Consider the following 15,228-nt stretch of genomic DNA (forward strand, 5'->3'; position numbering starts at 1 on the left):
TGTTTCACAATAGCAACCAATTCTGAATACATCAGCTTTTCTTAACAAGGGTAAAGAGCAGCTAAGCTAAGAAAGGTTGTGATGCAGAAGCCACTAAATGAAAAAGATGTGAAGGAAATGAAGACAGCTGGAGAGCAGAGACATGATGGGTGGATGGACGGAGGGATGGAGGGATGACAATAACGACAATAACGATATACAATAATGATGATAATTCATTAAAATAAATTTTGAGTAGTAAGTAGTAAGACATTTATGAGGCAGACTGGTCGGTCCGTCAGTGTGTGTGTGTGTGTGTGTGTGTGTGTGTGTGTGTGTGTGTTAAAACCAGTTTAAGTAACCTTTAGTCAAGATAATTTACCAAGTCAAATTAACATTACAATAGGTGCAAAACAATGCCAATGAAAACAAAAATAATGCTACCAAAACCTTATCCACCTTTTAACTGAATAGTGGATGTAGTATTTTCTTAACTATGTATTGCTAAAGAGAAGTACGAGAGGTAAAAGAAAATGAGATAGAACAAAAGTATATGTCCTCAAAACCTTGTTAAATAGCTGTGTAAGAGTAGACCAACAAATCAAGTTTAATAAACTGAACATGCAGGACAATCACCAGTACAATGAGCCCTCAATAACATGTACTTTATTATTTCTGACACAGATTAATTATGTTATCGCTAAAAGTTGAGAAGTACACTCTGTGCACTTCTTTCACATACAGTTTAGCAATGTGAGGGCCTTTAAACAAAGAGGAATTCAACAGTTGCATTTCCAAGTATAGTATGTACCACTGGGTAACAGGCAATTCTAACAGCTAAACTTTGTAAGCTCTGCCACAAGTCCTTCCAAGTTCAGCAGTGTAGAAAGAGCAGTGGAAGCCATTTTAGACTACAATTGAGCGGAAATAATAATGACAAGACAGCGACAGCACTGAGGAGCGACTGAACTAAGAAATATGACAAGGACAGGACCTGTCATCTGGCCCAAGTCTCAGAGTAAAAATAAAATATTTTCATGTGATATGCATGCCGCTTTCCATGAGCCACAAGATATGGACAATGAATAAGTGTGTGTGTGTGTGTGTGTGTGTGTGTGTGTGTGTGTGTGTGTGTGTGTGTGTGTACATGTCTATATTGGCACTGCCTCTCATTCTTTCCCATAAAGACAGCTTCAGGCACTGAAAATGAAAAATGGGGGTTGGATTTGTGGCTTGTTGGCACGCCAGGCCTTCTGACTTCTGCTATAACTTAGATCAATAATGGATGTCACACACACACACAGAAGAGGGAATGTAACAGGGCACTTGCTCATAGGTAATAGATAATGCTAATTTGATGAAAACTACAGCAGCAACTGTCAAACAATTCCTTTGCCCCGTACAAAGTGTGTGTACAAAACATATCATTTGTGTTACAATGTAATGGACCTAAGTAGGAAATGGATTTCCTTCCTTCTAGTTTTAGTCACCTCATTTGGCCCTTGATGTCAGGAAATGTAGGCCTCATGAAAAAAAATCTAAGAGGTAACTCCAGATTTGCTTTCATGTTCATCAGGAGTCAACATAAACGAGAGAGGAATTACAAATGTAAATAAGGGCGGGTGGTTGGCGTTCTGTAGAATGAACTGCTCTGTTTGATTGCGCACTGTGCTACTCTGTGTGTTTGAATGTATGGTGTGTGTGTGTGTGTTTGTACATGCATGTGGTCAAACATTCCTGCAGGGCTAAGGGGTTCAGCTGTCGTTGGGGCTATTTTCCTGTGTGCTGCATGCCATTGGTGGATCAAGGAGGATTATTCCTGGGGATGGAGGACATTAGGCTTGGCAAGATGGTTAAAAAAAAGAAAGAAAAGGAGAACCACCATGGTTTGGAATGGTTCCTTTCAGGAATCAAACTCGAACAAATGTGTGGAGATGTGTTTGTCAAAGCAAACCACGTAGGAAATCACACAGCCAAGAGCTACACTGAATGAGAGACACAGAGGGAGAGAGGGAGTAGTACTTCAATCATCTCGAACCATAAAAATAATTAACTGATACTCAACAGTCACACAAGAATACTCTCGATGCCTGCTTTGAATTCTGCTTTAACTTGAGGGGCTACTTCACACTTTGCCTTAATCTTGTACATTACTGCAGCTACATCAGTGCGAACAAAGCGATTGCTCTCCAATTTGTCTTATAATGGCTCTCATCCTGTCAGGAACCCCAAAAGGCTGAGATTCTCAATTTCCCTACACATATTCATACATAGACAAAGCTGTGGCCATATAGTTAGATGCCAGCTAATTCAGTCTATGCTGAGTGTCAGACTGATGGCTGTGTTCAGCTAATTCGCATGTGCTTGGATCCACACAGACAAAATCAATACAGTGGAGTAAGAAAGTTGGAGGGGGCGAGGGGGGAAAAAAAAGTCCCAGTTTCCGGATTTAGGTCAACAGCAGTCGTGTGCCTCTAAAGCTGTCTGTAATTAAATAAAACTAGTTAAAAAGTCTGCAGCAGAACTTGAAGGGGGAACAGGGACGAAGAGAAGGGGGAGGGACGAGGCTAGAGTGATTAATTTCATCTTTGTTTTTCTCCTCCCACAGTTGCAAGAGAACACGATTATACAGAGTAGAAAGGTAGCCTCATTTGCGTACTCGTCCAACGCCTGGTGATCCCTGGGGGGAGGAGAAAATATAAAGATTCTAATGAGCTACTGAGAGAGTTCCTGAAACACAAGCGGGCAGATAGGGACACACTGGGATGGTGCTCTGCCAGCCTTGGCAGCACAACTCTGAGAAGGAAGTCCATGTGGACCATCAATTGACAGCCCATCAACTATTACTGTCTGTGTCTGTCTCACTTTATCTCCTACATCTCACCCATACCCAGCCTTCTCACTTACTTTTGCATGGTACTTGGCAGATCATGTTGGAGAGGTTTTATTGGTCCAGCTTTATACTAAAACTAGTGACTTTTAAATGTCCCATTAACATAACCTGTCATCTAAAATGACATAGACAGTTAAGTGAGATAAAATCCCTTGTTATACCACACTAATCATGTAAACCACTATTAACCAATCTGCATCTCACATTCTAAAGTTTCATATTGACATAGTCACCCATATTTAGGTATGAGCATATTATAGACTGACTCATACATCTATTCCTGACTCGAACTTCATGCATACTGTTTTTGTATCCGTTAGGTCAGCAAAGAGGATTATGGCTGCAGTCCAGCCGAGGTTCCGGAGGGAGTTTACATGTGATGCATCACCACTGATGATGCCTGGAAACATTCCCCTACAAATCAATGGTTCCAAGCCCATTCAATCACTACCATTACCACACTAACCTTTGAACTCAATATAAGCTGAAAGAGATGCAGCTGCACAGTGTTACCAAGTGTCAAACTGCCTCGCCGTACCAGATGATAATAAAGCTAAGTAATTGCTGGATCTGAGCTACATTTAAAATGAATTACAAATATTTGTATCATCCAGCTCAAAAGTTAGTTTCTTGCTTCAGAAGACAACAGCAGCAACAGCAGCCATTGTAAAACATATGTCACAAACATGTGCAGTGCAGCATGCTCCATTTATGCATCAGTATTTTTAGTATCCCCATACCCATTATGTCAGCACAGTACAGCAGAAGGCCCAGTCTGGTCTGAGTGAAGAGAAGAAGAGACAGGAAGGAACACAATGTAGGCATTCGAGATACTCACATGTCTCTTGGCTGTAAAGAATATGTTTTGCTCTTCACTACTCCAATTAAGTCTATTTTTGAGGGTGATGGAAAACAAATACGTCTTGTTTCACTGCTGGAGCTGCATACCAGCAAACTCTCAAGGTGCTGCGTAAACAAAGTCAGGGGGATGGGATTCATGTTTCAAAGACAAGAGACATAAATCACAGATGTTAAGCTGCCCTTCTCACTACACTTTCAAGTTATAACTAATGAAAAAAAAAAATGAAATGAAAGCATCTTTCTTCAAAAGAAGTCTGAAAGATGATAGTGGGCTTTGTGATGACCATCAAGAACGAAATGGAACCAGTGACAGGTGATTAGGCTGGAGATGAATGGGTAAAGGGGATGATCTGAAAGAGATTTCCATTACTGATCCATTAACAGCAGAGAGTACTCTATGAGAATACCTGTAGTTGGACTGTGATGCTATTTTTATTACAAACACATTAAAAGGACACCACTGTGATTTCAATATGTTCACCTAACCCGCAGTCAAACAGCATCCAGAGCAATAAATACCACTAAATATTGGTTATTTTGCAACTGGCATCCAGGTTTCTGCTCTATATCCACGCCATCATATGTATATTTTATCTTTCAGCCCTCAACACAAATTGCTTGTTAAGACAAATAACCTGGGGCCTCAAAAGGTACAAGAATCCTCCACTGTGAAGGAAGCTGCTACCAGATCATTGTTGATGCTCACATTGTATGTATGCTGGTTATGTAAACAAACAATAAATCTTTCCTTTCTGTCATATCCCTTTATGTACTGAACCAACTGGTGTCCATCCGCCATCATCACCCAGACCAAATGCTCTTGCTCCCTGCACAAAGGCTCCCACAGAGGGGGTTTTCCTTTGCATTTCCCCTCTCACCCACACAAAGGGGATCCATTTCATCCACTTTTAGCAGCAGCATTTTCCACTTTTAGATCTTCAGACTGCCTCCCTGAGGGTATAAATGGTGGAAGAGGGAAAATAAAGACTCCAGGTGGATGCTTGGAGAGTTTAGGTTTGTGGCAAACAGACATTTCAAGCCAATCCCACTGTGGTTGGATGGATTTTGCAGTGCCTGGCAGGAGACAAGAAACTGACACCGGTGCTGGGGATGACCCCGATGTCTGGTTTAGAGCTCTGTCCCTTCATGCTTATTGAGAACTGGTCCAACATATTTGAACGATATAAAACTTTTTAATAAAAAATAAAAGAAAAAAAGAACCAAAAACATGTTGGAAATATGTGAGAAGGTTGATTATTAAATTGCATCATGAGGAAAACAGCTAGCCTACATCAGTTTCATCTATTCAAGTATTAGTTGAATATTGGCAAGAAAACAAATAAGTGAATTTCTCAAAATGTAGAACTTATACTTTAACAATGTGAAAACACATTCAATGCCTTCTCAGTCTCTTTGCAGCTCTCTTTTAAATGGCAGGAGAAGAAAAACCCTGCTTACGGAAAACCTCTGTGAAACTTCCAGAAAAGAAGCAAACGTAAAGCAATTCAACACTACAATGCAGTGTGATGCCAACCTTTGGTGCTGCTGGAGGAATGCTGCAAAGGCCCCATTCAATCAATGATAAGAGGCAGGAAGGGGGAAGACACTTGGTCTTCTCCCCGTAGATAAACAAAACTTCAAATGATCTAGTGGCACATCAGATGGTTGATGGGCTTATTAATTCAAAAATTAAATAAGTATTTAGCTAAGAAATCAGCTTCTGTCTCTGTATGGTTTGAAGGCTTTCCTCTTAACTGGATAAACATTCCAAATAGCAGCCGCCCCCCCTCAGTTGAAGAGAGTAGATGTAAGTAGTGAACTGGGTCGCAGTTGGAAGTTTAGTCAACCTGATGAATTAAACAGAATCTCTGAGGCAATAGCACTCTACAACACCAACACAATTACTTTAGGAATTCATAAGTCATTCAGATAGGGAGACGCAGACAGTTTCGAAGTAATTATATTTTGTAGCTTTGCCACTTGGAAATTGGAGTTAATCTCATTTCTAAGTTCTTTTGTCCCATCCATATAAATGAAGAACAGACATTTCAAGTCAATGCAAAATACTATACATCATATAGCTTCTTCGACTATACAATAAAGCTATTTCAATCAGCGGAGCATCGTGGATGCCAAAAATCAATTGCAATCAACCTTAACACTTCAGTCAAGTCAAACTGGCTGAAAAGAAGGAGCCATGACGAAAGAGAGCAAGCAAGCAGAGGCAGGCTGCAATGAAAAGCCCTTTTGAAAGTCAAACGAACATTAAACTGGCTTTTCTGTGCCTGGGCAGAGAGAGGAAGTGAGGGGAGCCGACAGAGGAGAGATGAGGAGGACAGGCAATAAGCCAGCGACCTCGCATGCTGCAGGTTGACATGCAGAGGAGAGCCAGGCCAGCATCACAACCATACAACGAGAACAGGAAACAGATAGCTTGTGTGCACACACATGCATAAACCTCAAAGGGGACAAAGAACAAATGTAGAGTGCGTATATACATTGATTCAAGCGCAGCAGATGTGTAGACACACTCACACACACAAAGACACACACACTGAGCAGGTAATGAGACAGCTAACAGCAGCCAAGGTCAGAGTGGCTGCTGCCCAGAATCAGCCAGGCTGCAGTCGATCCTCCCAGTGTGATCTTTACACAGAGAACGAGAGAGCTCAGTCTGACATAAGATACTGACATAGCTTTAGGACAGTCAATATACAACACCAATATAAAACACAGTATACACAGATCAGCAGCAACGTTAACCTAAATTTGTGGTTTTAATATTGTGGAGGACAGGTATCAGCATGAGAAAAATGTAATGCTGGCCATGATTGACAGATGTCAGAATGCGTGGAGTAGAGATTTACAACTAAAAATATTACCTTTTAAAACACATTGAGGCAGGTTTAGGTTTAGCCAGTGATCTGCAAATCTGCAAACTAAACAGACAGCTTTCAGTTGCAGCTAGCGAGAAACAATGATTATGTAATATGGTTGATAACGTCACCTGACTTATCTATAAATAAAATTTAAAATGAGTCTAAAATATGCAACTGATTGCTATATAGATATATATATATATCCAGATATGTCATCCTTTAAAAACCCATGTCAGTTTGGTCAGGTCAGTTGGAGTGGGGGAGGGGGTAGACTCATTTTACTCTTAGGACGGTCAAATAGGATTTGGTGACAAGAAGAGTGCAGGATGTAGCACAACAAAAAGATGCACAGCATCTTCTGTAGCTCTACAGCAAAGCCTCAGGTCATCAGTAGTGCTTTATCATAATCAGACTTCCAGTCCGCTGGGGGTGCTGAAAACACACACCCAGAGACACAACTATCTATATACCTGCAACAGCACACATATCTATAGATATATAGAAACGCAGAGAAGCATGACCACATATATGCCTGTATCCTTAAACACACAACCACTGATACAGAAGAGGCGAGCACATAGTATCTAGGGATATCTGGGACAGGTGAGTATGGATTCAGAGGAGAAGGGGGGGGGCATGTGTGGAAGAGAGATAAAGATGGAACAGACAGAGACGCTGATATAGGGAAGTGGGCTACAGAAAGAAAGAAATAAGGGGAAAAAAGCCAGACAGAAAAGCAATGAGTGAGAGATATATGTGAAAAAAGAGGCATACAGTGAGATAAGGGTCATCAGTGTGACTCGCTGTCTCAGGAAACAGTTCAATCTGCAGAACTGAGTGGGAGAGTGGAGGGGGAGCGAGAAAAGGATGGAAATAGGGGAAATATGAAACAAAAGAACAATTCAATACAAGATAAATAGAAGTGCATTTGCATTTAATTAGAGTACTAACAAACAAAACCTGTGCTCAAAGAGCAGTCACTCATGTGTCATGTGACTTAGTGTCCAGATAAGGTCGAGCAGTGGCGTTCACCAGCCAAATCTGAAGACCTTTCACCCTCTTCCTGCCTCTGTCTCTCTAGCTGACATTAATCCCAGCGGCTGATAAACTTCTAACACAGTCCTCTGTAAACTCAAGTGGCCTCTGATGCATTTCAAAGGAAAAGGGAGGAAGGGAGTTGTCCTTCTCTAGGCACAATTTTGTAAAACTTATTTTGTATTACCGTATGCAAGGTCTGCAAATTCCTCTTAAGTGTGTCAGTCACTGTGCTGAGATATAATACCAATTTGGCCTGACGAGGGTCAAACATCACTGACTGCAAAACAAAATAAAAGACTAGACCAAAGTGTCTCCACTGGTTACACATCTCCCACAGTGACAGTATGAATGAGAGTGTTGGAAGCCAATTCTATATTCAAGAATTAAAAGAGTAATTGAAGACCGGCACAACCACAACCATTAGCTTTTCATTTTTATAAATAATGCATGTGTCCTTTAAACGGGACATCAATTATTAGTCATCAATTATCCATTAACGAAAGAAGATTTAACCTGATTGGACTATAACTACTCCTTTTTATTAGGATGTTAATAATGAATTAAGCACATTGGTTTTTAGTCACCTGAGGTTGAGCAGAGGTAGCCATTACTAAAGTAAGGCTTATGGGAAATTGAAGGCTTGAGGTCATTATGATGCAGTAGGTCAACCACACAAACGCTCACACAAATCAATGTACACTTCCTTCATGGTCAATACACGCAAGCCTGGATTACAGCCACGGGACACAGATAAGTGATGCTGAACCGGCACAAGCAATCATTTTTCTGCTGTAAATGAGCACAAAAAACAAGTGTCTCTTGACGCATAAACAGCTCTTCTCACCCGCCAATCACAGTGATTGTCACCAGCAGATGCCCTTCATTTATGAAAATCGCTTGTCAGTCATTTTTTCCCTCAGCCCACACAGATAACAAACACAGACACACACACACACATACACACAGACACTCTACATTTGCCTCAAGTAGAGGAGAGCTACAGATCAGTTAAGCTGCTGAATTCCTAATAGGACATATCCCATTAACCTCTCTCACAAAGGGATCATGCATTGATATTGAGGAAGGGGAGCCACAACCATGCTACACCACATCAGGCCTACAACAAATGTTGTACTCATGTTGAAAAGCAACTAGATTTTAAGTTTTTACTTTGTCAGTTCAGTAAATGAACTGAAATGAATGAAGATGCATGATATCTTGGACTAGACAAAATGATGAACTAAATAATTAAGTACCAGATCAATTCATAATAAATACCATTTCAGCCCTAAAGCCAATAGTGTGCAAATGAGCTTATAAGAAGGATATTAGCAATTACCAGAGAAACAAGAAACAGCAAATAATTCCTGTCAACCGTATGTGAAATATCAGTCCATACAAACGCTGCATGCATTCTGGTAAACTAGAAATCACTCGGCCATCTCAGAGTAGAAGCATCATCTCCCTACAGCAGGCATGCCAGACTGCCGCTGGAGAGGGAATGCAGGAAATCTCCCCCAGCTGCCTGCCTCTACATTATACATAAATGTGGACAGACAATTACAGCATATTGGTTTGTTTGTGTCACCAACTCCAATGGGATTTACAGGGGTGTTCTCAAGTATGTGTGTGTGTATGTGTATGTGTGTGTGTGGAGGAGGAGGAGAAAAGCTAAAAGGAGGTAAAGAGATAAAATGTATTCCTACACAATATGACTGATGTCACACAATCATATCTTTCTCCTGTGTCTAGGACAAACAAACAATATGTGCACAGTTTGGATGTTTTCTTTTTTTTTTCCTCATAATTCAGCCATATAATAATTAGAGCATGATTTAATTGAATAACACAAACAAACCACCAGTGGCATTTCTCCAACTCCGTCCTCACATCTCTGGCCATGTTTGTGCTACAATAGCCGTAATTGTCAGGCTGAATCAGCGATGAATAAAACACTCACTGAGCCCATCATATGCCACATGTCCATGTAGATTTATTTAACCCTTACATGACATACACCCCAGGGACCAGCTTCTGTGTAGCAGTGGGCTGGGTGGTTAACTCCCTTGCTCTCTATTTATTTATTTTTTTTAATTTTGTGCATCTGTTGAATTCACCAGGGAGCCTCATACACTGGAGTAGTATGTGTGCACACACAGCAAAGACGGGGTGCCATCTCTGCAGATGGAGACAAGGCAGCGGGTGAGGAAGCAATTACGAGCTGGTAGGCTTCACCTCATCACACCCCCTCCCCCACACTCACTCTCATACATCGCCCTGGGGCTTGCTGAATTAGGGAATCATGGGTATAATGGTGGAATGGGCCTCAGGGCCCCCTCCAAAACAACCTGCTAATCCCCTGTGGAGTAAGGGGTAAGGGAGGGGAGGGGGGGTAAATATGGGGGTAACAGGACAGGGGGGGGCGCCCGACAATGAGTCCACTCTGACACGCGCCGGCACCCTCAGCCACACTTCCACCCTCCACCCTCCACCCCCATCAACCGCAGCAATGGAACCAACAATGTCAGCTACAGTAGAGCATGAAGGCCCCAGGCCCGACGTCGGCCCTCCATCGCACTCAAGCCTGAAGCAGGAACATTCAATCAGGCTTCATCCTATCCTTATCAGATGGGGCTAGTTGCTTTTTCCACAGCACTCAAACAATGGATCAAGGCTGCATACTGAATCAAGTCTCTCCAATCCACCGTTGGTGTAGGATTTGTCTTGCACCCACACTAATGCAAACCAGCTTGTTAAAATGGTTTAATTATGTGTCTAAATTATGATGAGCAATGACATGCTTGATTGGTTGCATCAAAGGGCCTTAATGAGTAGAAAGCCCCCACTCTCTCTGTCTACGGCATTAACTTGACATCTGCCCTCTCTAAACATGACGCAATGCAGCCTCGAGTATATTCTGCCGTCAGTGATTGTGTCAGTGCGTGTCTGTCACTGGTGACATTTGTGTCTGAACCTTAACCATCCGTCTGTCGTCTGTGATGCAGTTATCTCAACTCTTCATCGTCTAACTCCATGCCTCCTCTTATCCCTTTTAACCTGATCTCATCATTTTTACTGGCAACCCATCTTTGCCTTGACAAATTTGACTTTGATATAAAATTCCCCCCCTGTTGGCTCAATCTAATGTCTCCATATCTCCAGCCCAGCAAGTCCATTTAGGAATCTGATATTAACATCGTCTCATCAATCTTCCAACTTTCTTGCTTCGGGTTAAAAACCAGTAATCACTTCACTCGTGGGCTAATGGGTGTCTTTACATTAGCCCACGAGTGAGTCCATTCATATTTCATCAACAGCAGTGACCCCCATGCTCCCCAGGCTTTGCTACATAGGTGAGCCGACATCAAACACTGCAACCTCCCGGGAGATCACATTTAAAATGGCTAAGATATGGACTTGCTTCTACCAATATTTAGATATCACAGCAATTCTACAGCGAGGATATTCCTGGAGTAGCCAAATGGCCTGCAAAGAAATGTCAAAAGAGATGTGGGTCAATTATATTAACGCTTCTGGGGTGAGGCACAAAGCCATTTCAGGTGGTGTGGAGACTTGTGGAAGAGCAACAACTGTTCCTCATTGTATTAACTATTCAGGATGAGCCTATCTGCCGATCAATGGTTATTACTGGTCATTTTCCACTGTGATATGATGCTTATTCCTTCCCTCTGCGTGAAGAATTAGGAGATAGAGGCCTTTGCCTTATTGAAGCACCACTACTAGAGTGGGGGGCTTAGGGTTAGTGTCAAATGGAAACTAGATCAATTTGGCAGCTTCCTACAACTTCCAGACCTACATCCACAAACCACTTAACCCACTGACTGGCCAGGTGCATAGAGCTGAGAAAGTAAGTGCTCTTACTTTACAACTACTTCTGTAACTTTCTATGTTTAAATCTGAGGCAGGATATGTAGTTTCATGCCTATATTTAATGAATTGTCACGTCTCAGCTGTGCCTGTGACGCCCGTTTTTCTTTCACCCACTATTTGAGTGTAGCAGTTTGCAAGAGCTATAAACTCTTTTGCCTTCTAATGTGGTCAAGCAACACATTGTACAAGCCACTTATTTTATAACCCAGCCCTTGTGATACAGCCATAAGTGCTCAATAGGCTCTCTAAAGCCTGCATTGATCTACTTAAACAGACTTAATAACATCCTGATAGTGCTTGTACAGTACAAACAAAACCAAAGACTCAAGGCTCGTCTGAACCCCAGACTTCACTGAGATGATAACTAAAACTAACTACTGCAACTTTTTAGTTGGCGTGCTTGGGTGTGCATTTGTTGAGCTTGTAACCTAAATTACACAACAGGAAAACACCCCGGTTCCTTCCTGAAAAGGAACGGGGCCACAAAGAAGTGCACCTCTGCCAAAACGTGTTAAAAAATAAATCACAGCCAATTAAAAGAGTCTAATCCTGTTGTTGAGTAAAAAAGGATAAAGAGCCTTAATCCAATTAATAGGGCCCCCTCCAGCAAGAAACAATGGTGAGTATTTAGCCTTCAAAATAAATGTCTTCTTTTTATCCCGCCAAGTGAACTTTGACAGCAGGGAATGGGTTTAAGCTCAATGGATATCTAAAACGTGGATACTGTGGGACCGCACTGCCCTGCACTGGATTAAGTGTAAGTGCACAGTGACTAAGGGCAGGTGTTTTGCACATACATGGACAGGAAAGGGAAACAAGTCTATACCAAGAGAAAATTTCACAAAGCAGTCTAGTGATCAGACCACAGAGTGTGACAGGGAGAGACTAAAGGCTAGTTTCTGGTTCACTGAGCGCCCACTGATTTCAGGTTACGGTGGCACCCAGTGCCTTTCAGGACATGAGGCAGCATTTACAGAAGCTCAGGAGCCTTATTATGCAACATGCAGGACACATGCAAGAAAGGAAGCACAGAAAAGGTAAAAAGGTATAAGTGACCTGAGGCTCACGAAACAACAGTCTGATTGGTTTGAACTGGTTTTAGCATCCTCGGTGTCAGCGAGGCTGTGGGATGCTGCAGGAAGCAGATCATCACAGACAGAGCCCACCAATATCTCTGGGGAATATTATTATGAGACCTTTAAGCCGCCTCTCAGCGCACGCATCTCAATGAGCCCCATTATTGAGGGTAGAGACAAGCAAAGAAGAAATTCCTACCACACCAAACACACACACACACACACACACACACACACACACACACACTTGGCTTCGGCTGTGTTGTTGTCACTTGTTTGTCTCACTTGAGTGTTTGATCCAAAGCCCCCCCACAGCCCGGAACAATGCACTGTAACACACACACACACACACACACACACACACACACACAGTGCCAGGACCCGACCAGGTCCTCAAGCTGCCTCCAATTCCAGCTACACAGAAATAAAGAAAAGTCTCCACTTCGGGTTTTCTGGACATTTGCGTTTCTTTCGAAGAACTGGAGGAGGTTTAGTAAAATGTACCGACACACACACACACACACACACACACAAACACAAACACACACACACACACACACACACACACTGTCTGTGGCAGCGGCTCCTTCTTCCAGCCTCATTCAAACGAATGGAGAGGAAGAGGAATCAAACACGGTCACTTTGTATCCTGACAATGCACAGAGACAACAGGGCAAAGCATCACTTGATAATAAAATGAATACATATATATATCAATATAGCGCATATGTGTTCAATGGGCTCAGCCGTGGGGGGGTCAAAGCGACAACCCTATGCTTTGCAATGTGGCAGTGAGATGAAACCTAAGCTCTCATCGTGGGCTGTTTGAAAGAAAAGCTGATGCTCGGTCAACATCAAAATAAAAAACCACTCAAAGCAGCTCACGGTGGTGGGAAACCCTCGTTTGTACAGCGGCTCCTCGACACATGCCCTCCAGCTGAACGCGAGTGAACGCAGTTCAAATAATACATATATTCCTATATATATATATTCAGGCTTTAAACTTACCGACGCCGTATTTCTCATGTTCCGTGGGTATCCACATGTTTACGGTCGGCGCATTTAAGTGAGCGGTGGAAACAGCAGCGAAACGCAGGGTGTCGGCGGTGTGCAGCTCATTCTACTGGGCTGCCGTCCTCCGGTGTGGAGCAGCGCTCATTGTTCAGCTGCAGCAGCAGAAAGCAGCAGCTCCGCCGCTGGAGTGGTGCGGGCAGCTGCTGCCTTCACGTGCTGCGGGAAATACGAGCCACAACAAGCGTCAGCGCAGTTCGAGCCCAATCCTCTATTTGTTGTTGTTGTTCAACCATTATCTTTATGTTAGAGTGCAATAAGTTAAGTGTCCACTTCGTCTTGCTTGTGTTTCCTAGCATTAGCATACAGCTTGTAGTGCATTCGCATCCTCTAACACTAAGAGTCAGACTTACTGTAGTTGAACAGTTTCATAGCAATAGCATATATTAAATATAATATTGAAAACTAACAGTAAGTTAACTATCAACTTACTCTGAATATAGCGTGGAGCACTCATTAATCTGCGTTTTTTTTTTTTTTTAACAGGTGCCCGAATGTGCAAGTGGAAACTGAGATTGAACGTATAGGTGCAGAGATGTCCGAGGAGTACGTGAATGCGGCGGCATGGCCAGCGCAGCTAGAAATGAAAGCGACGCTGGGATTTGTAGTATCACCCAGTGACGTCAGTGACAGTTCCGTTATCCGGAGCATCTTCCCCATCGCAGCCACAGAGGGGAATTCTTCTGTTTTGGGCTTTGTGGTGTTGTATGTTATTAGCTTATTTTAATCCTCCCCTGCTGCTAAACCTAAGATCATGGTATTGGTGCAGAGCATGACCTTGTAACAGTGGAGAGCTCCTCCATGGACACACAGTCCTTCCACTGGGACAACTGGTGCATGAAAAATACATGCACCTCTGTGAGGAGAGAGCAGAAAACTGGGGGGTGTTCCACAGCCAAAGTGAAATAGTTCAACACACAGCTCCCCCCCCCCCCCCCCCCCCCCCCCTGGCCTTTCATTCGTGTCATCATCTGTCTGGCTGTGGCTGGTGTTGTGTTTGAGTACAAAGGATTTTTGTAAAAATCCATTCTAATGTGTGTTCATTTCCGAGGCTGCAAATGGTGCATTAAATCGCTTTGAAGTGTCAAATGTGCCTCTCTTTTCTCTCCGTCTCATCACTACTTCACACTGTATGTCCACTCCACCTTTGTAGTTTATATGGTGAATTATGAAGGAGCAAACAACCCGAGGCATGCACTCAGAGCATGGAGTGATATGTCAGCCCCTTTTCTTACGTGCCCTGTTTCTCTGCACACAAACATGCAAATGCAGAGTAAATGCCATGGAAGAATAGCTAACATTCAATTAAAAAGCAGACTAGCAGATAGAGCTGGTTTAATTTTACAGCGAGTTTCCATGTTGTATGGCTTTATCCCTGTTCTTAATATTTCTGACTGGACAAATGGAGGTTTGTGGATCTATAATGAGCGGTGGGGGAGTGGGGATTGTTGAAATGTTGTACTCCGCATATAAATAAACCATAAAGACGGGAGCAAAGTAACACAGAAACCTCTTGGATTCATCCCTGAGAGGAGAAGAG

At 42.6% G+C, this 15,228-nt stretch overlaps 1 protein-coding gene across 6 annotated transcripts in view; it reads right to left on the reverse strand.

The window, feature by feature from the left end:
• Nucleotides 1-13,797, reverse strand: part of dock4b (dedicator of cytokinesis 4b) — an 89,822-nt gene extending 76,025 nt beyond the window's left edge. For all 6 annotated transcript variants that reach the window (XM_026362574.1, XM_026362572.1, XM_026362577.1 and 3 more), the window contains exon 1: nt 13,626-13,797. In XM_026362574.1, the coding sequence (XP_026218359.1) occupies nt 13,626-13,662 (37 nt within the window). In that variant the 5' untranslated portion in view covers nt 13,663-13,797. The remainder of the gene's footprint in view (nt 1-13,625) is intronic.
• Nucleotides 13,798-15,228: the final 1,431 nt, after the last annotated feature.

Source organism: Anabas testudineus, chromosome 23 (assembly GCF_900324465.2).
Source record: "Anabas testudineus chromosome 23, fAnaTes1.2, whole genome shotgun sequence".
Classification (NCBI taxonomy): domain Eukaryota; kingdom Metazoa; phylum Chordata; class Actinopteri; order Anabantiformes; family Anabantidae; genus Anabas; species Anabas testudineus.